Source organism: Aspergillus lentulus, assembly GCF_001445615.1.
Source record: "Aspergillus lentulus DNA, contig: Alt13, strain: IFM 54703, whole genome shotgun sequence".
NCBI classification, from domain to species: Eukaryota; Fungi; Ascomycota; class Eurotiomycetes; order Eurotiales; family Aspergillaceae; genus Aspergillus; species Aspergillus lentulus.
The window spans coordinates 142,816-165,065 of record NW_028322114.1 but is presented as its reverse complement, the minus strand read 5'-3'; the positions used below and the strand labels follow the sequence as shown (position 1 = coordinate 165,065).

The window sequence follows — 22,250 nt, the reverse complement described above, 5'->3', positions numbered from 1 at the left end:
GTCTGCTCATAGAGATAAAGCAAATAAACGGTCTAGTGGCATTGGTCGACAGTTTGCCTTCTCTGATCTCAACTCTGAGCCATTGGTATCAGGATTGAGTGTATCCATGTGTAGGCGGCGATGGTGTACCACATAGCCACCCATAGCTATCATCTGGACAAATGCGGCGCAGCATCTTCGGTCTCATAACCATTGCCGTGATGGGATATAAGCAATCCCTATGCGGTCTGTCATGTTATGGAACGTTGAGCATGCACGACACAACTATTCTGACTGGCTATATTGTTATTCTGGACACCGTTAGCTGACCTATTTTAATGTAATTGACGAGGAACATGTACTCACGTAGCATCCTGATCCTCTGGACTCTTCCCATTCTTATACTTGTACAGCCTGGACAGTTCCCTGATTCGCATCGAGACAGTCTTCCCCGGCCCATCGCCAGGCCGCACATAGACCATACCCTCCATAAAGGCACTGTCCTCCCCAAACATCGGATCCAAATAATGCATATTAAACAAATGCCCCGAACCCTCTCGGACAAAGACGGTCCCAGAAAACACGCTCGCATTTGAATATGCGCCCGCGGGCGCTGCGAACTGCAGGACCCCGATGTTAGCCACGAAGTCCCGCTTGTTTGCGTAGTGTTCGATATGCCGGATTGCTCGCTCTCCTTGGATCTGTCTCCGGGGCCTGTTTCCAACCGGCTGGTTGTCCTGCGGCTCGTGCAGAGGCGGATTGCGGAACTGTCTCGCTGCGTTGCCGAAGGTGTATATCTCTAATTTCTGCATTTGGGATTCGCTTAGCTCGCCATACAACCAGTCAATAATCGACGATGCCACAATCCCGCCTTGCGAGTGGACGATGAGCACGACTTTCTTCGTGGTGGATGCGGCGAGCGCAGCACGCAGCTGGGCGCGTCCTTGTCGGATATCAGCTGTTTTGTAGTCGAGATCACGCTGGATAAGGCATTCGACGATGTCGAGGATAAGGCCTTTGCTGTAGATACTTGGTTAGCAATGCACAGTACTACGTGGGTGTACGCACGTTGGGTTGTGGAACCCCACGATCTGCCGGCCAAAAGTGTCCGCCAGCGCGGTTAGGTTCGACTGGTGCCAGTGCTTCCTGTATCGATTAGCATGGTTCTTCAATTGCTGGATAATGATATACCCGGTGGCTACGCCGTTGATAAAAAACCACGGCTCGGTTTCGTCGTTGACTGGATCCCTTGTTCGCGGGATGCCGATTAGGGACCTACCTGTCGGAGGCCCATTAAGGAGCCTGACGATCACAATAGTGAAGAAGGTAAATGCTGCAATAAATGCTATATGCACCCCGGTTGGGAATATCCAAAAGATCGCCAGAGCAACTGGTAATGAAATGAGCAGCAACACCTGGCTGACGATGAGGATAATATGTAGAGAAATATCACATAGATTGCGGCAACTTGGGTAGAGTTCATCCAGCGATCCGGATTGCAAAGGCAGAACAGGTAAGAATATAGATGGTAGAAGTCCGGCCAGGCAGAAAACGGAGCAGACATCCTCCCATACTAAGCGGAAAGGGTGGGCATCTATATCGGAGGGGATGTCGAGGAAGGGATTGCCGCGGACAGGTATATTCAGGTTGAAGGACGCCATCACCAACTAAACGTTCTCAATAGTGGATGGCTACAACACCTTTACTTTGCTTGTGGATGCAGCTAGAAAGATGGATCTTCATAAGGTCTGCTTGTCAGACTACTAACACCTGTCTGGTAATCGTTACATCATGGTGACAAGCACGATTTCCTCTTCCGTCTAAACCTACTTGAAGCAATCGAATACAACTTTCATATCTGTCGAAGTCAGCATATACCTAGGTAAACACCCAAGTGACTTACTTTGAGGGAACGGAGTCCAGGCAGATCCATCTTCGCGCAAGTACAGCTTAAACGCACCATTCACCATCTTGCTCTTCATCTCTCCGGCGGGTCCGGGAGCTCGTCGGATATTTTCGAGCCGACCGAGGACACGCAAGAGGGCTGCACCAGCTGTGGTGACAATTGCCCTTCCAAGGCACGCATGTTGACCCCAGCCATGGTGGATGTAGATTTCCGCCGGACGGTCGAGTCGGATCTCGTCAGGGTCGGGAAACTTGACCGGATCGCGACCTGCAGTAATAAAGTCTACGAAAAGGCTATCCCCTTTGTGGACGGTTGTAGAGGCGTTTCCATCCTTGATTGTGACTGCGTTGACTGCTGTCCGGAGGACACCAAAAGCCGGAGTAGACAGGCGGAATCTGTACATATAAGCACAAGCCAAAGACTCAATCGTGAGATCGTACCCCTCTAGAGCGTATTTCTTCAACTTTTCAAACGCTCTAGGATCAGTGGAGCGTGCGAGCTTTTGTATATCTGGCCAGTGCGAGGCGTATTTGTCCGATAAATAGAGGTCGAGCATTTGTGCCCACTGCATTGTCAGTATGTCACAACTTAACTTGCTGGTCAAGACTTACTCCCTGTGCCTGAGTCGCGCACGCCGCGGCTGCGGTTGGAATTATGGTCCAGACGGCTTCATCGACACCCTTGCCCTCTCTCAGTAATCGGTTGACAAGTTGCTGGCCATAGCTCCCTGGTCCGGCCTCGCTCCTCCCAAGAGCCTGCATGAAACGTCTGATGACGCTATCTCCGGCGCCGGAGACTGACGTAGCCATGATAGTGCCCATTCTCTGCGCCTCCGCTGCTGCTGCGATCCTATTCCTGAGAGAATCGATTGGCTCAAGATCTAGGAAGACATAGCCGAACAACAAGGAAAGCGCATCGGACAGCTCTCTGGGTGTATAAGCGTCATGTGAAGGGTCCTTGTTGTCCTTGAGCGGAATGCTGAAAAACTGCGAGCAGAAATGTGCGTGTGCTAGGTTCCCAACGCTGCATTCGTTAGCATCCTCCTATGTGCGATGATGATGAATATGATGGACTTACTCTCGCACAATGTCAACATGGTAACAGTCCCGGAGCTGGAAGCTTTTCTCATGAAGCAGGTCTGTCGTGATGGACTCGTAGAGCTTTCGCACGTCCTCAAGTACAGACTTTGGTTCGTAGAGACACTCGTTGACGAACCGCCTTTGTTCTGCATTCGCTGCAGTATCCCCGCTCAGCATGTAATCATGCCCGGTAATCTGGAATGTATGTGCTCCCCCTATCGTATGTCAGCCAACCGCAATGGAGCTCAGTGCATAGACATACAAGGAACATGGAACCGCTTCTGGTCCTCCAAGACCTTTGTGGCACCTTCCCAGGTTGTGACCGGCACAGGCAGCGGAGTGTATGACGGTCGATCGAAATTCAGGTCTTTGAATCTCATATATTTGTCCATAATCTCGCGAGACTTGTTTGGTGTCACAAATGGATAAAGCGCATAGACGCTGTTTGGTTGGTACCATCCAGGGAAGGCTCTCATCAGCAACTTGTACATCACACCCCCACCAGCAACATCAAAGTCGGAGCTCGCGGCATTGAAGCTAACAAGGTATTAGCGAAGTTCCCGTAAACGAGATTCACAACTCACCCAAAATTGGTCAGGCTGGCTGGACTATAGTCGACAGTGTAGAATCGATCTCCGCGAACGAGGGCAACTGCATCAGATAGGATAGCCGCAGAGATGGTGAACCCAGGACACAGCCCTGAGCCTGGATAGAAGGGCTCTTTGGCTTCTTCAGCCTGTATGCCAACGTATAGCTCTATATTATCAGGGTGACCGTATAGTGCGTCCACTTTGAAACTTTAGCCCTACTTCGATTGTTGTTCGGCAAGGACTTACGTGCTTCCGCAATAGCTGGCTTCGAGTTGACCTCCACTATGACAGATTAGCTAGAATACAGCTAGGGATGCGAACACTGCACTTACGGAAGGTTGAATACGGCTTTAGTTTGAAAAACGTTCTGAACTCATTCAGAGTAGCCAGCTGCCATTGCCGTCCTTGTTCAATCCCGAGCATCTCAATGGCTTTCATTACCTTGGGAATGTTCCTGGCACCGAATGCCCCTGGAAACGTCAATGCTATGCTAAACCAACGATAGCTGCGCTTACCAGCGACGTTCTCGCACCCATCTGATATGAGATGAACAAGCTCACTATCGGTGAAGCGTCCATCCTGCTGCCGTTCCAGCCCTCCAAAGGTCCACGTTGCCGGTTCGCCCGGTACATTGTCCTCGAAGTATTTTCGTAATCCATCGAGAAACTGATTTACCGATAATGTGCCTACGCAGCAATTGTCAATCAGTCAAACTGAGCGTCTCGGAATACATACTGCCATCAATATCTGGTCCAAAGACCCTTTGACAGAGACTGTTCGCCCATGCCTCATCCTGATTACTGATGGCCGCGTGCCAGCGGTAAATCATGTTGAACTCGGCACTAACTTGGTTTCCGACTCCTCGAGGAATGCCGCCTTTGTCGAACACTTCCAGACTCTTTCTAGGGTCGAGTGTCCAGTCTGACTGGCTGGGATTCTCATTGAGGTTGAGGATTGTGCGGAGGTAGTCGTTCAGGATGATGTTGACATATAGGCCGCATGTTATCCTGACTCAATTAGCGGCGACTAGTTCAACCGAAAGAATTCAGCATACAGTCTCCCCGTCTGGAACAAATCATTATCCCTCTTAGCCAGAGCGCTGTTGTACCGTGGATCCTCCTGCTTCATCCCAGCAGGCAAACTGAATCTTCCACCTTCGTTAATGATGGCCAGTTCCCCCACGACCCAGTTGTGGAATCTGTTGAAGGCAACTAGCAGTGCGCAAACACCCGGCGGCTGCGTGAGGAGTCGTTTTTCTGCAAACGTGTCGGGTTTTAACAGACCGTCTGTGAAGGCCCTAACCTTGTTTTGCTGCTCTTGGTCATGGCCATACAGGGGCCCGAGGTCGAGATAGGAAGAGTTCTTTACTTTGGTGCTGTCTCGTTCATCCGTGTGGAATAGGTCTATTACCGTATCAGAGTGGGATAGTAATGAGTTAGGACTTCCATACCGTGGATGATCACTGTCGCTAGGTAGAAGAGATTGCTGGATATCTTGCTTGGGTGTTCCCTTGCAGGACCGTCGCGTGCCAGTAGGGCTAATATTGTGTTAGTAAAGCTCTTGGAGTTTCATATGCGCATCATACTGTCAAATATAAGTGACGGATCAGGAAGCACGGCAGGCCTCGGATGCTGAGGGGTGACGGTCCGGGCATAATGGCTTCCAGATGCCCCGAGATGGGGGTACATGATATTCTATATTGATCAGTTCATCTTTTAGGTATCGCGGTATAGACGCATACGTTATAGCTCCCATCTGGAGTCCGATACCTGAATTGATCCCCGAGATAAGATAGAGGAGGATGCTGGAGGTTGTCCCATAGAGTGCTGACAAACGCGTCCGTGATCTTCTCTCGCAATCCAGATGTATTTGGCAGGGTGGCCGTGACCTGGATAATATTCTCGATCTGTTTTTGTGAGTAACATATTCTTGGTGGAAAGAACAGGAGCATACCAGATATTTTCGGTCATCAACTAGACCTCCGTTGAAGGCTGTCTGGCCAAGTTCTTGGATGGTCCGCAAGTCGGGGATGATTCGCCCTGCCTGGCTAAGCAGATCCTGAGCGGCGTCACTGAGGTACATGCGCTGCTTGCCATTTTGTCCGGCAGAGTGAGAATTGCTTTCGGCTGGGGGCGCCATAGGGGGATGTTGGCTCTGTATTCTCGAAGCAGCATCTATCACATCTGTCTCTCATGACATTGATTCTACTTAACCTGTACTAAGTAGGTTCTAACAAGCTGCTATCTGACGAAAGAGTTTTTTAATTGATATTTATCAGCCTTGCTGCTTTACTACACACTACTGTCTACCACCCACTCCGTATGACCGCTCCGCAATTGAGTTCCAGTATGATGCGCACTTGCGCAATGCTGAATGTCTAAGTCCACCTTTCGCATCGTCAGTAGAGTAAAACAGCTCTCGTACACAGCCTAGCGGTCCCTTCTGCCTCCATTGCTATCTGGAATTGGCTTATCCAAATAGGCGGTCGCTCCTATTTCAGCCTTGTCGCTCCTAGATGCACATCACGTCATGGACGCAGCCAATAAGCTACTGAGGTGGCTAGCAGTTTCGAAGAATATGTTTCACATATATAGCATAACACCTCTGCATTTAACGTTGTATCTGTATTCTATATCTTTAAGATGGGATTCGGCGGGTTGTATTCAGGCCAACCCTGTACTTAGCCATGCTTGTCTTAAAGTATTGCCAGTGATTCATCATCAGATGCACTGGCACAGGGTCTATAGGGAATGCAGGATGCATCATTGTATTAATCACCTCCCACATGCTTACGCCTATTAAAATACGATCACTATTGCTTTGTCGCAGTGTCCTCGAGAAATATTGGTTGGCAACATATATCTCACATGGACAGGCACAACAATCGCAAATGGAATCATAGTACCCCTTGAGATAGAGAATGAAGACATAAAAGGTCTGCACTGATAATAGTACAATGACTTCCCTGGTGGGTGATGGGCATATCCTTCCACTGAAATCACTACCGCTCGAGAGTGTATGACTCCTTTGCTTGTATTGCCCGATATATATTTTGGCGTAATGCTTGGTGTTGCTCTAATGTGGGCCAGACTTAATGGCCTAGGATCCAGCAATAGTTCGTCTTGACCCCAGACGGGTGAGGCCACAACCCGGAGTGACCTACTGGTGGAAGCAAGGGGTTGGCTTCTATTCTTCAAAGTAAAGAACATATCCACTTGGGTTTGGTATCCCAGTTGTCATTAATGCTTTATATAGGAATCATGGGTGCCCGCCCCTGCTAGAGCAAGAACTGCATGCAAGACGAGCTCTTATGGAACGGTGTGCCTCTGCGAACCAGAGTTTTCGCGATGTAGGGGCGAGAGTCCGACTTCAGTCTGGAGAAGTCTCCGGTCGGTCTGCGATGATTAGTACAAGAGTGGACTGATCCAGCAAACTGAGATAGAAACTAGAAACTCCACCCTTCGGACAGTCGGACTTAACAGCATCAAAGTCCGCACCAGTCAATCTTTCGGCTGGAAATGTCGATCTCCGAACGCTATTAAACTTTGACGGCCAATCTTACTTACGTTCGTGAATGCTGAAGCTTTAATAATCAGACTAGAAGTTTCAGGTCGGTCGGTAATGGTATATAGTCAAGCAAGCTTCTTTCTGTTTCGACTCCTCCATTTCCTCCACTAGCATCTTTGCAGACCATCGACCGCCGATGCCTATAAACCACTTGGCATCAGCTACGCGACAATTACCAAACATGGTCCGTGTTCTCGTCACTGGCTCCGCCGACGGTCTGGGTCTCGAGGCCGCACGCCAACTAGTGAAACGCGGCCACACCGTCTACCTGCACGCGCGCAATGAGAAACGAGCGGCCGATGCAAGAGCCGCGTGTCCCGGCGCCGCCGGTGTACTAACCGCTGATTTATCCAATCTGGCTGAAAACCGCAAGCTCGCCGACGAAGCCAACGCGATCGGCCAATTTGATGCCGTCATTCTCAACGCCGGCATGCTATCCGGGCCGTTCCGCAGGACTCCGGACACCGGTATCCCCGCGATGGTGTTTGTCAATGTTGTTGCACCATATATCCTGACCTGCTTGTTGCATCGGCCCAAGCGGCTGGTATACATCTCTTCGCAGTTGCACCGCCAAGGTGACACTAGCATGGAGGATATCTTCTGGCTCAAGCGCGGCGAAGCAAGTTTTCGGGATTTTCCGGCGTACTGCGACTCAAAATTGCATGTTCTTCTGCTTGCAAATGCAGTAGCAAGAAGGTTTAAAGATGCCTCCGTGGTCAGCGTACACCCAGGCTGGGTTGCCACCAAGCTGGGTGGCCAAGGGGCAACTGATAAACTGGAAGATGGGGTGGACACTTATGTGATGTTGGCAGAGGGGGATTATGACCAAAGCCTGACCGGAAAGTACTTTGAGCCAAAGAGAAAACTCGGACGCCCGTTGCCAGCATCACAGGATATTAACTTGCAGGAGAAGGTGGCCAAGGCTTGCGAGGAGGTGACTGGCTTGAAACTTCCTGCTTAACGACAGCTAACTTGACAACATCTCTACTGTACAAGACCTCATTAGCCCGAATGCACTAAAAACAATTTTGTTGCTAACAATGTATTTTAATGAATCTTGTTGTTCATTAGGGGTTAGTCAGCATTGACACACTCGGCTCAAAAGAGGAAAAAAGCAAGGAATCCAGGGAATAGAGCACAGGTCTATCATATTGTAGATATTTCCTGTCCCACTATGGTCCAGGATGACAATACCATAGACAGCACTGACGCTGCTATTGGTCCTCTTCCCGTTCCGACAGTAGATGTCCAGTATATCCACCTCTGACTGGACATTATCCGACTGCTTTGTGTCCAGGCACTTTGAGTCTGATCCCGCTCTGGGACCTCCGTGATTGACCATGAGACGGGCCACGCATTTCGTCCTCGTACCTTTCGATTTGTCCCTTAGGGTAGGGCCTGTATGCGACGCATTGATCTCGGAAGTATCAAGTTATCCCGTGATGTGCTGCCCAATGGCCAGCTGTCACATTGACCTCGTAATGGAGTTTAGTGCCCTTCGGATTAACCCAATAGCGAGAACATATGTAGACTTCCAGAGAAACTGTCCTCGCGACGGGATCATCAATTATCTGAGCTGCGTACCCTTGGAAGTCAGCTTACGCAACCCTGGGATCTACAATCATTTCCGGTGGCTTCAGTGATTGTACTATGCCAACGATAGAAACATGTCGTATTCGTTTGGAAACTACAGGGCAGTGCAAATCAGGCTCAGCGAATCTTGCAGCTTACTTGCTTGGCCAAGAACCAGGCTCTGCGGCTGTGGCTGAGAACCTATGATTCAAGGCAAAGCTAATGATAATCTTATCCAAATAGGGTCATTTTAATGTATGACCCACAATGTCAGCCTTATCCACAAAACCCTCTGTGACAGCGCAGTCGAATACGAACGAACAGACGGTGACGACGATTTTTCTGCTTGTTATTCCTTCCACCTGAATGATCGATCAGACAGACCACTGTGTTTGGACTTTTATTTCCTGATCGACATCCTCAACGGTAGCGAGTACGAGGGCCAAGCCGTTGCGCATGTTAGGATCCATTGACTGTCGTACTCGCTATAGATGACAACTCTATCAGTAGTATTTATATGAAGCGAGCTGGCCATCATGGCTGTCAATCTTTCCCATCATTTCTCAACATAGCCGAAGCATATCTACAAGCTAGCAGCTGCTATGAAAGCATTATTGAGTCTCTCTTTTGTTGCACTGGCTCTCGCCAGTTCCAATTCTTCATGTCGCTGTAGACCCCATGAGCCCTGTTGGCCCTCTCCACAAGATTGGAATGCCCTTAACAGCTCCGTTAATGGTAATCTCGTTGCCGTTCGACCAGTGGCCGCCCCATGCCATGAAGGAGATCCCGACGGCTGCGATTTCGTCACCAAGCAATGGTATAATTCCACCTGGCGAGCCGCGCAGCCTGGCGCAGTCCAGTGGGAAAACTGGGACTCATGGTTGGAGCATAACCAGACCTGCTCTATTATAAATTCTCGGGAGCCTTGCGGTCAGGGGAGGGTTTCTTTGTACTCTGTTGTGGCCGAGTGCGCATCCCATATCCAGGAAGCTGTTCGATTCGCCAAGAGACATAATCTTCGCCTTGCCATCAAGAACTCTGGCCATGACTTTGTGGGTCGCTCGACGGCACCGGAGTCATTGCAGATCCTTACCAACGGAATGAAGGATATTCAGTTCAGTGACCATCTCAAACCAGCTGGGGCCCCAAGGAATATCTCGGAGGGTTCTGCCATCACAATTGGAGCCGGTGTCAGCTTACAGGAGCTGTATCCTGCAGCCGGGAAGAAAGGCAAGACAGTGGTTGCTGGCCTTTCGCATACTGTTGGTGCTGCCGGGGGTTATATCCAGGGAGGAGGGCATTCTTTCTTGGGGCCCTGGAAGGGCATGTCTACTGATAACGTACTCGAATACACTGTCGTGACTGCTGATGTAAGTGAACAAGCTGAAGATGAGGAAGCGAGCTAATATCGTCACAGGGACACCTCGTTATTGCGAACAACTATCAAAACACTGACCTCTTCTGGGCTCTACGCGGCGGAGGGGGAGGCACCTTTGGTGTAGTTGTGACAGTCACCCTGCGCACCTTCGACGAGGTTCCAGTTGTCTTTGGCAATCTCAATGTCAGTACCGTGGCCGGTGACCCCAATTTCTGGCAGGTAATGACGGATTTCCATGCCGCTTTACCAACCATGAATGACCACGCTGGGGGCTACTATTGGATGACTCCCAACATGCCAGTGGACAAAACGCCGAATGTCTCGTCATTGTCAATCATACTCATGGCTGCGAATCAAACCAGCACTGCAATGATGGATCATCTCTATGCACCGTTCAGATCAAAGCTGAATGCAACGTCCGGTGTCTTCACGCAATACGAGTCCCTGGCCTTCCCCAATATCCATACTCTTCTCTCGGACCTCCTCCTTCCCGGAGGTGAAGACCCGACTGGTCGCAACACTATCCTAGGATCAAGACTATTCTCCCGCGATCTGCTTGTTTCGCGCGACGGCCCAGAGAAACTCGTTTCCGCCCTGAAGAAGATCAAGTTCGACCCTGGACAAGGTATCACCGGCCACATCGTGGCAGGAGGCCTCGTGGCCAAGAACGGACGGACTATCGACAGCGCTTTGAACCCGGCCTGGAGGAAAGCTGCCACCCATATCGATTTTGCTCGCGCCTGGCCGCCATCTGCCACCCTCGCTCAACGTGATGCTATTATTCGTCATCTGACTGATGTTGAGATGCCGATTCTCAAGGCTGTCGAGGGAAAAAAGATGGGATCCTATATGAATGAAGCAAATGCGTACGAGCCGGATTTCCAGACTGAGTTCTGGGGAAGCAATTATCCGCGTCTGTACCGCATCAAGCAGAAATGGGATCCAGCTGGTCTCTTCATTGCTCGCAAGGGAGTGGGAAGTGAGGATTGGGATGATGCTGGACTTTGCCGGCCTCGTAGAAATTAGGTACTATTGTTAGAAATGTCCGTGGTCATGGTCGGTGATATTCAAGGGGCGCCCATAGTTGATAGGATTGGCTGTGCTTGGTTTTTTCCTTTTCATCCTTTTACTCTTACTTGTCCTTTTTACCTTTGCTACTTCTGAGATTATATGCATTAGCTACGATAGGTACCAACAACATGGCTGGTAATTGTTGCTTGTGTATAAACATTCTTCCTTCAAAGCCGTAACTTATTTGAGATGAAGAACGAGTAGACGAATAACATGAACAGCACGATCACAACTGTGTTTCTTGTCAGACCAAACGAGACTGAACGGTTTGGAAACATGACGCCTGTACGCCTTTCCCAAAGACCGTGAGCCACTTGAGACGACGATGCTCGTGTGCTCTCAATTTTCGGGGGTTCTTCATCCTCATCTTCCACTTCAATTACTTGCTCCAGGGAGGATATAGATATCTGCAGGCCATCAACTCCGTCCACTCCGTTTATCTCTTCGAAGATGACAAGAAAGTTGGGAAAAGCCGCTCTTCGGGTCTCCTGTCTCTTCCTCTCGAGTGTACTTTCCGTCAAGCAATAGTCTTTGACATCGTGTCCCGCCTCCGAAAGCAGATTTAGCCATGCAGCTATAAGCTCCTGATTCAGCTCCGGCCTTTTGTTACGAAGTCGAATCATCTCGCCGATAGTCGTTAAAGCGGTGTAACCTCGGCCGCTTATCCTATGTATATTCTCTCCTCTACTCAAGAGACTCCGGAGAACCAACTCGCTTTGCTGAGCCGTGTGCTCATCTTCTCTCAATTTCGCATTAGCCCAGACGTGAGCGGCGCAGTGGAGTGCGGAATAGCCGTCATAGGTGGGGTCTCCATCAATGTGACCGCCAGGAAGGTGGTGACCAGCAGCGAAGAGGACCTGGATCCGCTCGAACGAGTCTCCATAAAAAAGCCGATGAAAGATCTGATGCTGCAGAATCGTCCTTCCACCACGGTTTCGCTCTTCCAGATCGACGAAAAACTCATCTTGGTGGATGAGGTACTTGAAGGCCTCCACCGGACCAGCATATGAATGTATGACGCCAGATTCGCGGGCTGACCCCATTGGATCGACTTGGCCTTTTTCCACTAACAATCGGGCCAGTTCCAGATGTTCTTCTTCTCGCGGACTAACCATTGCGAGATGAAGAGCGTTCCTAATATCTCGTTGGTCATTGATGGGGGAACGGCTATGGACTGCTTACCGTCCTGATGTATTTTCCACATTCGCATCTGCTCCATTGTACAGAAGAAATGCAACCAAGTCTGGGTTTCCTGACAAGGCTGCAAACTGCAGAATTGTTAGCATCCGACCGGTGCCAGCCGTGACTGCGAAATACAAACATGCAATGCCGTGTCACCCTCAGGGGTCACATCAAAAGGCGATGCCAGGCCTTTACTAAAGAGTCGTTGGACGTTGCGCAAATCGCCCTCCCGGCAAAAATCAAACAGCATAGAATCAGGACTGACTACTTGCCATGGTCGTAGGTTGAAAGTCCACTGGCTTGCTTGTCGGATAGCTTGCAGCTCGATGATGCGAGAAGACCACCATCCTGTTGATCTTAGAGTAAATGTCTTTTTCTCTGATCGATACTCGGTTTGCGCTGTATCTGATTTTCGATTTCCCGGCCTTAATGTGACGGTTTGAGATTTGACGGACAAGCTGCCAAGCCAAAGTGTGTATATTACTTCAGACATGTTGCTGTATGATTGACTGAACTTTACCATCTGTGTGCTGAACTTTTCTGGGTCCACTCGTTCCGCATTGCCTGTAGAACGGAAGGACAATTGGCTAATGCCTGGAGGGCTTAATTTCCTATTCGAAGCGGCATCAGTAACACCAACAGGCATACCATTTGGGTTGCCTCAACTGACTGGATATGATGTTGATACACTAGCATCAAAGTCATCTTAGCACTGTCCAGCTCCTTCGCAAACTCGGCCACTCTTGTCTTCTTCACTGTTGCCTTAATCAATTTAATGGTTCGATTCTTCTGACTCGAAGTATCGAATGATTGGATGATTGTCAAAAGTCGGTTAACGCGAGATAAGCACAGCTCAAAGGAGGATTTGAGAAGATCAATGTCAAGATGCTCTGGAAGGTCGGTACAGTCTTCGGCCATGCGGCGTACGACCCTCTCAATGAGGAGGATGTCATTTTTGATGTTCTGAAAATCAGACGGAGCTTGTTTGACAGAGTCTACAAAGGCGTAGAGTTGTTGGACCCCGCTGCAGATCTGCCCCGCAAGCGATGCGATCCCTACAATCGACGCTGCAGCCCCAAGAGTCTCCGCCATGAATTTTTACCTTAAACAAGCCCTGTCGTGGTTCCAAAATGAGGATAATATGGGACAAAAAGTCAACAACACATATTGTCAGGAAGTAAAAATGGTAATCTGCGAGTTGCAAGTTTGTACATAGCCGCCCTCTTAATGCGCATGCTGACGAGGCTGAGTAGTAGGTATACTTGTAGCTAAATGCTGACGGGCACTTAGATAAGCGACATTTTGTAGTTACAACTTTTTCACTTGTAACACCTCTCATCAATCTCCCTCCATCCCAACACTCTCCCTCTCTCCGCCGCTCAACCACATTAACCATTAACCCAATACACTTAAATCCGAATGTGAATGCAATATGACATCCTGGTCTTGGTTGCTCGGTGCAGAATACAAGGGGATGATCCCCGTGTTTTCGATGACTTAGCTGCCGACATCGCCATACATCTCTGACCAGGCATTTTTGGATACACACGGAGGAATCCGCGGCTTAACAACAGAGCACATAACAATTGTATAACCTTCTAAAAGGACTGTAATTCCCATAGATATGACGTCAGAAGGAGTTCATCCCATGATATCCTTCAATTTCGCCATGGAAAGGTCTCGACCCGGCTGTAAGACAATATTAGAGCCTAATTTATCCTACGTGAGTGCCTTTCCTTCCTTGTCGCACTGCTTTCAGGAACCATCTTACCTCTCTACTGCTGCCTGGAATATCGTGGATTCCAACTAAACAAGGAATACCTCAACCTGCCGCCCAGCCTCTAAACCAGCAAGCATTAGTGACAAAAAAAGAACTAACCCCTGTCAATTCGAAACACACGGGGCAGTGTAGATGCAGTAGCGCCAACACGCTAACCATGAACTCTCAGGTCCACGAACTCTCGTGTGGCGCATGACCCTATATGTACTGGACCTACTGCAGCTTGCAACAAGGGTTTTCGTCCTAAAACTGTCTCCAAGGCTGATAGCCACATTATGGCCTGAAATGGCGTCCCCGGCTGGTTTAGACCGGTGCGAAAGCCACACCTGGGCGGTGCTATGCATCGAGGCTGCCCTGCTCTAGGGACGGTTCATAGCCCCATCAGGGGTTGTGTGGTACTTTTGAAAGATATGGAGATGGGATTGTGTTGCACAGCTGGACGCATATATTCCTCCTCTCTCTCGAGCGCTGGTTCGCAAAGCTTGATTTCTTTCATGTTCAAATAAACGACAAATCACCATCCATCATGTCCGACGAAACACCAGTGACCCCACCCTCGACTGCTTTATATCCCATTCTGGTCACACCGCCAGAATCGGGTAATTCTATCGAGAACCCCATACTTATATCCGATTCTGATGGGTCGGATGCCTCGGATACGGAGGCGCTTCGTGGATCTGTGCGCCAGCTATCCGACAATAGCCCATCGCCCTCCCCTCGGAGGGCGGACGGATTGCAACCCCAGAAGCTCCGACGTCATAGTCGATATGTAACTCCTTCTCGAGGAGACGCCAACGTGGAACAGCTGGATGAAGTCGAGAATACCAGAGAATCCGACATAAATATTAGCGACGAGGGTGGGAATCCTTCTTTTGAGCCAAGTCATCATCTGAGAGTGCACTAATAAGATCTCAATGCTACAGCGGACGACACGCCTCATAGGCTTCCCGAATTGCCAGTCGACGGTCCAAATGGCGGCACTTCTCCGGAAAGCTGTGGCACCGGACGATCTCTCGAAAGTACCCCTGCGGCCTCTGTGGGGCCAATGCCGATTTGGATGCTGGAAACCAAAATCAAGGAGGTTATCCTGAAGGCAGAAGGACAAGGGGAAGGGTATGCCTATCTATTCGCAGATCCGAGCGATGAGGCGGGATATTTCAAACTGGGGAAATCTGAAACTCCATTGGAGCGTGGAAGAAAGCACCAAAGTAAATGCGACCATCCCACCTTCGCAGTGATTGATATGCTGCCCCGAGGACAGTCAGTTCCTTGGTACGGTCGTTTGGAGTCGCTGGCGCTCGCTGAACTCGCCAATGTGAAGTATTCATTCGACTGCTTTTGCGGTACGCCCCACAAAGAATACTTTACTGGAAGAGTGGAGGAGGCCTTAGAAATCCTCAACTGCTGGTCCAGCTGGCTGGAGGGCAATCCGTATGACGAGGACCTCCAACTTTTGCCTTTTTGGAGGGATAGACTTCGTCTTCTGGGAGGGAAAGCCTTTAGCCATCCCAGGTGCCCTAGCATTGAATGTCGCTCCGCCAGGGACATTAATTCCAGCTCATGTCAAGCATGTCTCCGGCTACGCTTGAAAGCATGGACGGACGTGACAGACTTTGATTATTTTGAGTACGAATGTCGCATGAAGATTGGCTGGGGGTTTCTCCGTCAAGTCATGTCCTTGATGTGGCTGCTCTTTGGGAATAGTACTTTCATTCTCATTGACGGCTGCGTGAGAACGAAACACCTAACCGCTTTCTTGTGGGCCCCGACGACTCATTTGCATTTGCTTTTGGTGTTAATGCTCCAGCTCTGGCTCTCGAGCAACGCTCCTCGCGAATCCATTGTGTACTACGCCATACCTTGCTTTCTTGCCTATTGCAGGATCACGAGCGAATTGGACGACACTTTAAAAGTCCAAACCATTCCCCAGTCACCGCGCAAGAAGGCCACCAGGAGAGCTTCGAATCCGCCAGGACGCAGGATCCTTTCTGAAGTAGTCAGTGAAACAGAGACGCCAGATGAACAACAACCGCCCTCCAAGAGGCGCTCGGTCAGCATTCACGGATCGGACGATATCTCAAATATTCCCAGAGGCCAACAAAGCGCCCCTAGTCTCCCTGAAATGTCGGAAATACCAAGCCACAACGGCCCCAAACCGTTCTTGACGCCGGACCGAGCAAAAAGGACAGTTGGTAAAAGCAGCCCGAAAGCCGGCACGAAACGACGAAAGAGCGATGTTCATTGAATCTTGAGTTTCTCCCTATCATTTAGCTCGACATATTTCTCAAATCCTGAGCTCACAACTCCAGATCGGACGATGTATATAATATTTTCACATCAAGGCCGCTGGTTTGGAATTTTGCTCCTGTATTGCCCATAAAAGGTTGCTTAAATGGAGTTATACCATGTTTTCCTTGAGCAGTCGCCAAGCTTAATGGTGCTGTTGAAGTTTCCTATTGAATATTTGCCAAACCACTGGACAATCATCGATCCAGAAGGCTGTAGAAGGTGAGATGAATTATCATCGCCCGATCAATTATCCGCCTTCTTCGCCAGAACCCATAAAAAGGGAATTTCCCTTCCTTCTCCTTTCTCTTCCTCAATCTCCGCGACAACCTCTCTGAGAAGGAGCTCAAATCCAATGGAAGACGCAATCTCACAAGTCTTCGCTTCTCCCCAGCCACTCCAGAACATCTCGCCATCCTTGCCATCCAGCCAATTCTTATCAACCAAGTCCTCACCCTCAAGCCCTGCCGCAAAACTCCCCAGAAACAATGCCCCAGGCTTCAGCCACTTGTATATCCTTTCCAATAGAGTCACTTGTTCCTCTTTCGGCAGGTGGAGGATCGAATACATGCCAATCACGGCGTCAAAACTGTTGTCTTCAAATGACAGCTCCATCATATCTCCCTCAATAAGAGACACATTCGTAGAAGGGAGATGCTCTCTGGCAAGCGCCAGCTGCACAGAAGAGATATCGTTCGCTGTAACTTTCATGCCAGGGTCGGAAGCAAGGATCGCAGTGCAGGGCTGACCAGAGCCGCAGCCTAACTCAAGAACCGACTTCTCAACCGGTGAGGGCGAGAGGTATGCGAGCAGCTTCTGCAGATATTTGACGCGAGTAGGATAGCTTGATTTTGTCCATTCTCCGTACTTGACAGCTACGTTGTCGTAGGCCTTTTTGATATTTTCTTTGAGCGTTGGAGAAGATGAAGCCATTGTGTGACTGCAGTATATGTCAATCAATTTTTGGGTGAGTGATTGAGAGCTTTTAGCTGTGTCCGAGCAGGAAGAGGAGTTATAAGTACAACAGAAAGAGGAGTCATAAATACGGCAGAAACAGGAGTCATAGATACAGCAGAAAGAGGAGTCATAGATATAAATGCGGGATCTCCATTAGGCTAGCCTCTGATTCTTCATTCTTTTAGCGGGGGATCCCCCACGGGCTCCCTTTTTCTTTGGTTTTAGGGCAGTAATGGCATATTTGGAGACTCAGGCACAGGGTAGGGGACAACAGCTCCTAGAAAGAGAGGAATAGATAGTATATAGCAGTCGATGGCAGTGTAGGCAATATAAAAGGTACCGAAGCAGCTATATTGTAGAGTAAACAAGAGTCCACTAAACCCAGAAGGGGGATTATAAATATTTACTAATTGCTAACTAATTATTAAGTGATTCTGCAGCAGCTCTATAATTTTTCCTTGTGATTTTGTATACAACATAATAAATTCAGTATCTCATGAAAATCAATGGACCATCTGACAGGAAAACAAGATCTATGCTCGGGAGGACGTGCCTCGCTCAACCGTGGATGTTTGGCCCCCAAGTCCCTGATGTAACAATGGCACTCACTTGACCTGGTCAGGATTCGGTCATTCAACTGACTACCATTTAAACTACCATGGTTACATGAACCACAGCCTATCACAAGCCACAATGAGATCTTCAATGCAAGGATGTGATCTGCAGAATCAACGGTGAAACCGGAGATCTTTGACATCTCCGCCGGCAAGCCTGCAGACTGGATGCTCTACGTCCTATGGTATATCATGTCTCCCCTTCCTCTGAAAGCTTTGATTGTATGATAATTCAATCAAGTTCAAAATGGATTGGATCATCTTGTTGTATGGTTTATATGTGGCGGTATTTGGCGTGACTGTCGTCTACGGGATAGGCGAGACGGCAGGGGATACCACCAAGCTCAGTCAATGGCGACTGCAGTCTTCCCTTGCTGTGTCCAACGTGTCTGCGTGGTCGCTCCCAGGGAATGATGACTCTTCCTGGTATCAGATCGGTGCGCGGGCGACCGTCATGGCTGGTTTACTTGAGAACGGCGTCTTCAACGATACGACCTTGTTCTACTCCAACAACATGGAAACCAAAATCGGGAACACTGCCATGTTCGAGGCGCCTTGGCTATACAGACATGAACTGTCGATCAAGAACAAGATACGCAAGGGAGAGCATTATTTGCTTCACACGCATGGCATCACTTCCAAGGCTGATATATACATCAACGGGGTGCTGGTTGCACCGAGCTCCGTTCAGCAGGGATCGTACGGCGGTCACACGTACGACATTACGAAATACCTGCGTGTTGATTCAAACGCGCTGCTCATCCAGGCCTATCCGACAAACTATCTCCGCGATTTTGCGCAGGGGTTCGTGGATTGGAATCCCTATCCGGCGGATAATGGCACCGGTCTATGGCGGGATGTCATGATCACAAAGACGGGACCCGTGTCGATCTCGTCGCCGCGTGTGGTGACCAACTTCAGAAAGCCTGGTGGGAAGCCCGTTACGGTGAATGTCATCGTGGATGTGACGAACCATGAGAATGAGACTGTCGACGGTACTGTGCAGGGGACCATCCGGTCCGACACCGAGAGCTTTGCACTTTCCGAGCGATTCTCTATCCGACCCTATGAAATAAAGACCATACCTATGAATGTCAAAATCGAAAAGCCAAAGGTGTGGTGGCCGGCGCAATGGGGGCCCCAGCCCTTGTATACGGTCAATGTCAATGCCACACTCGGCAAGGGAAAGATTTCGGATGTTGCGCTTCAAAGGCGGTTTGGCATTCGTCAGGTAGACTCTCATGTCAACTCTCATAACGACACAGCGTTTACAGTGAACGGATCGCCGTTCCTGGTCCTCGGTGGAGGGTACACGCCTGATTTGTTCCTTCGATTCGATGTCAATCGTGTGCGGAGTATCTTCCAGTATATGCTCGACATGGGACTGAACACCGTCCGACTGGAGGGCAAGCAGGAGCATCCAGAGTTATACGATCTGGCAGATGAAATGGGACTGATGGTCATAGCCGGATGGGAATGTTGCGACAAATGGGAGGGATGGGATGTAAGTCATTTGTCTTGCATAAACGACACAGGATACTGACGAGCACAGTACAATAATGAAGCCAGTGGAGAAAAATGGACCGAGAAGGACTACCCCATTGCCAATGCGTCCATGCTCCATGAAGCAGCGATGATGCAGACCCATCCGTCCATGCTAGCGTTTCTCATCGGATCGGATTTCTGGCCGAACGACCGTGCAACCAAGATCTATCTCGATGCTTTGCATCGCCTAGATTGGCCAGTGCCAATCATTGCATCAGCCAGCAAACGGGGATACCCGAAAGCTCTCGGACCATCTGGGATGAAGATGGATGGCCCGTATGACTGGGTACCACCGAATTATTTCTATGGTGATCAGCTGGGTGCTGCATTTGGCTTCGGGTCTGAAGAGGGTGCTGGTGTTGGAACGCCCGAGTTTCCCAGTCTGAGAAAGTTCCTCACGCCAGAGGAGCTGGATTCCTTGTGGAAGAACCCCGATCAGAACCAGTATCATATGTCGCGGTATGACTCGTCTTTCTATAATCGCGCTCTGTATAACAAAGCTCTCTTTGCGCGGTACGGCGCTCCTGTCAGCCTGGAGGATTATCTCGTGAAGGTGCAGATGATGGACTATGAGGCCACGCGTGCAGAGTTCGAAGCGTTTTCTGTGCGCCAGAATGCCTCTCGTCCGGCCACGGGAGTCATATATTGGATGTTGAACAGCGCATGGCCGAATCTGCACTGGCAGCTGTTTGACTATTATTTGAGTCCTGCAGGGGCATATTTCGGAACAAAGGTCGGTGGAAGGATTGAACATGTGGCGTATGACTATGAGGAGCGTGCAGTCTACCTGATCAATCGCTCTCTTGAGAAGCAAGGGCCTCGCATTGTCTCTGTTGACCTTGTTGACCTGCATGGCAGATCCATCTTCAACAAAGAGGTCACAGTTAACGCCACACCAAATTCTTCTAAGAAGGTTATCCCAGTCAAAGCAGTTGAACAGATCAAGGACGTCGCATTTCTCCGTCTGGTGCTCAAAAATCCCAGTACAGGAGCCATCCTCAGCCGCAATGTATACTGGTTGTCCGCTCAAAACGACGTCCTGGACTGGGAGAATTCGGACTGGTACTATACTCCCGTCAGGAAGTACGTCGACTACAAGGCACTGACATCGATGCCAACTGTTGCTGTGACTGCATCGCTGAAGCGGTTGCCTGCCAGGGACGGCCTGTGCCAGGTACAGGTCGTCTTGAACAATCCTTCAGCCACCCCTGCGGTTTTCATGCACCTGTCAGCCATCAACAAGGAGACGCAGGAGGAGATCACCCCCGTATTTTGGTCTGACAATTACGTGACTATCTTCAAGGGGGAGAGTGTGACCCTGACAGCGGCATTTCCGGGAGGTGGGAGTAACTGGGAGGTTATACTGTCGGGTGTAAATGTGAAGAGAACTATCTTGTCGTAATTGACCCTGGTATGGTCTGAGATCTGAGAGAGGACTGCTTCTATATAAGTTTATGCATTTGCTATTGAATCAATGAACAATGTCCAGTTTAAAAAGATTCTTGGAGAGGTTTTCAGGAAATTCTAGGCAAGGTGAATATACGGCCTGTTCTCCTTCCTGGACAAGACCTTATGACATACCCTTTTTGCTCTTCAAGATCATAAGAAAGCCAACATATGCAGGAACTTTGTACTCTGTTATTAGAAATAGTAGGAGGAAGGATATTTGTTCAGAGGTCTAACTATACTACAGTTGGCAGGTTTATGCAGTAGGTTATGACATACCACTGACCAGCAAAGTCATTAAAAGGAGCCTCTTGTCCAATGCTATCTGGATGATGACATTTGCTGCTTCTGGCTTATTATTTCTCCTCTTCTTCTCCTCCCGGTTCGAGAGGTCTCGGGACGACAGAAACTTTGGAGACATGGAGTTTGCTACCCTCAATCCTAGAGGCTATTAGTAAAGGGTCCAGATATACCACCAAGTTGCCTCTTACTCCGCCTCATTTGCATTCATTGCAAAAGCTGCGTCATCATCTGAGGCAAAGCTAACAAAACCAAAGCCTTTACAGCGGCCGCTATCGCTTTCTTTCATCACAACCTATAGTAATTTAGATTTTGTACAGTATGTCAGAAGAAGGGTTGATGTATTTACTGCGTCTGCTACTTGTCCATAATCCTGAAAGAAGTCATGCAGCCTACTATCGGTTATGGTCGATGGCAATCCGCTAGTAGAGTTCTCATCAGAATGGCCACAGAGCACAGTATATTGAGTGTGTCACAAACCTTACATATAACTTTGGCATTTTGATTAAATATTAGGGCTTGACTAATGGGCGATGGGATCTTTGTAGGGAGATGGAATTGATCACGCGGATAAATAAACTAATTCTTTTCTCCTTCAAATCAAACAAGAGGTGTCTATATACCTTCATATACTCTCAGACATGCTTGCGGCCATGATACGCAATCCAGCATAATAAGGTAAATTTGACCCACGGGCCACAACCCAGTCAGTCCACAACCCACACAACCTATGTAAGGTGTTTTCAGGCGGTGTAGTGGTCTTTTTTTTGGTAGGTTACAGTTAACAACTCTAATGTATTTCAATACTTGGAAATGACATATGCACCTAACAACAGTATGTTTGATTGAAGGGATTTAGCCAGCTTAGAATAGAGCAAAGTCAGTGCCTTAGGATAAACCGCATGTCTACTGTGTTATTAAAGTAAATGTGCATAACTATTATAGATGGAAAATTGGTTATTAATACTAGACATAACTTCATGAGCACATCAACAGGT

At 49.1% G+C, this 22,250-nt stretch overlaps 7 protein-coding genes across 7 annotated transcripts; 4 read left to right on the top strand and 3 right to left on the bottom strand.

Annotated features, from left to right (window-relative positions):
- Positions 1–341: 341 nt before the first annotated feature.
- On the bottom strand, positions 342–5,693 carry ALT_7340 (peroxidase/cytochrome P450 family protein; the record flags this gene model as incomplete). The annotated part of the gene is made up of 16 exons (XM_089600238.1): positions 342–999; positions 1,048–1,369; positions 1,883–2,450; positions 2,497–2,908; positions 2,963–3,179; positions 3,227–3,501; positions 3,549–3,753; positions 3,801–3,836; positions 3,887–4,024; positions 4,070–4,240; positions 4,290–4,561; positions 4,609–4,957; positions 5,005–5,091; positions 5,140–5,248; positions 5,296–5,460; positions 5,508–5,693. The coding sequence occupies 16 exons, from the start codon at positions 5,691–5,693 to the stop codon at positions 342–344; spliced, it is 4,170 nt and encodes a 1,389-aa protein (XP_089455423.1).
- Positions 5,694–7,302: 1,609 nt separating this feature from the next.
- Positions 7,303–8,082, top strand: ALT_7339 (SDR family NAD(P)-dependent oxidoreductase; the record flags this gene model as incomplete). Its single annotated transcript, XM_033560539.2, has 1 exon — positions 7,303–8,082. One exon carries the CDS (start codon positions 7,303–7,305, stop codon positions 8,080–8,082), a length of 780 nt encoding a protein of 259 aa, XP_033416430.2.
- Positions 8,083–9,295: 1,213 nt separating this feature from the next.
- Positions 9,296–11,097, top strand: ALT_7338 (FAD-dependent oxidoreductase; the record flags this gene model as incomplete). Its single annotated transcript, XM_033560540.2, has 2 exons — positions 9,296–10,063; positions 10,111–11,097. 2 exons carry the CDS (start codon positions 9,296–9,298, stop codon positions 11,095–11,097), a joined length of 1,755 nt encoding a protein of 584 aa, XP_033416431.2.
- A 212-nt stretch (positions 11,098–11,309) lies between these two features.
- On the bottom strand, positions 11,310–13,416 carry ALT_7337 (ankyrin repeat domain-containing protein; the record flags this gene model as incomplete). Its single annotated transcript, XM_089600237.1, has 6 exons — positions 11,310–12,276; positions 12,325–12,410; positions 12,464–12,518; positions 12,590–12,672; positions 12,845–12,935; positions 12,995–13,416. 6 exons carry the CDS (start codon positions 13,414–13,416, stop codon positions 11,310–11,312), a joined length of 1,704 nt encoding a protein of 567 aa, XP_089455422.1.
- A 1,214-nt stretch (positions 13,417–14,630) lies between these two features.
- Positions 14,631–16,349, top strand: ALT_7336 (GIY-YIG nuclease family protein; the record flags this gene model as incomplete). Its single annotated transcript, XM_033560542.2, has 2 exons — positions 14,631–14,961; positions 15,028–16,349. The coding sequence occupies 2 exons, from the start codon at positions 14,631–14,633 to the stop codon at positions 16,347–16,349; spliced, it is 1,653 nt and encodes a 550-aa protein (XP_033416433.2).
- A 287-nt stretch (positions 16,350–16,636) lies between these two features.
- ALT_7335 (class I SAM-dependent methyltransferase) lies at positions 16,637–17,323 on the bottom strand (the record flags this gene model as incomplete). The annotated part of the gene is made up of 1 exon (XM_033560543.2): positions 16,637–17,323. One exon carries the CDS (start codon positions 17,321–17,323, stop codon positions 16,637–16,639), a length of 687 nt encoding a protein of 228 aa, XP_033416434.2.
- Positions 17,324–18,208: 885 nt separating this feature from the next.
- On the top strand, positions 18,209–20,908 carry ALT_7334 (putative glycosyl hydrolase; the record flags this gene model as incomplete). Its single annotated transcript, XM_033560544.2, has 2 exons — positions 18,209–19,465; positions 19,514–20,908. 2 exons carry the CDS (start codon positions 18,209–18,211, stop codon positions 20,906–20,908), a joined length of 2,652 nt encoding a protein of 883 aa, XP_033416435.2.
- Between the last annotated feature and the right edge of the window lie 1,342 nt (positions 20,909–22,250).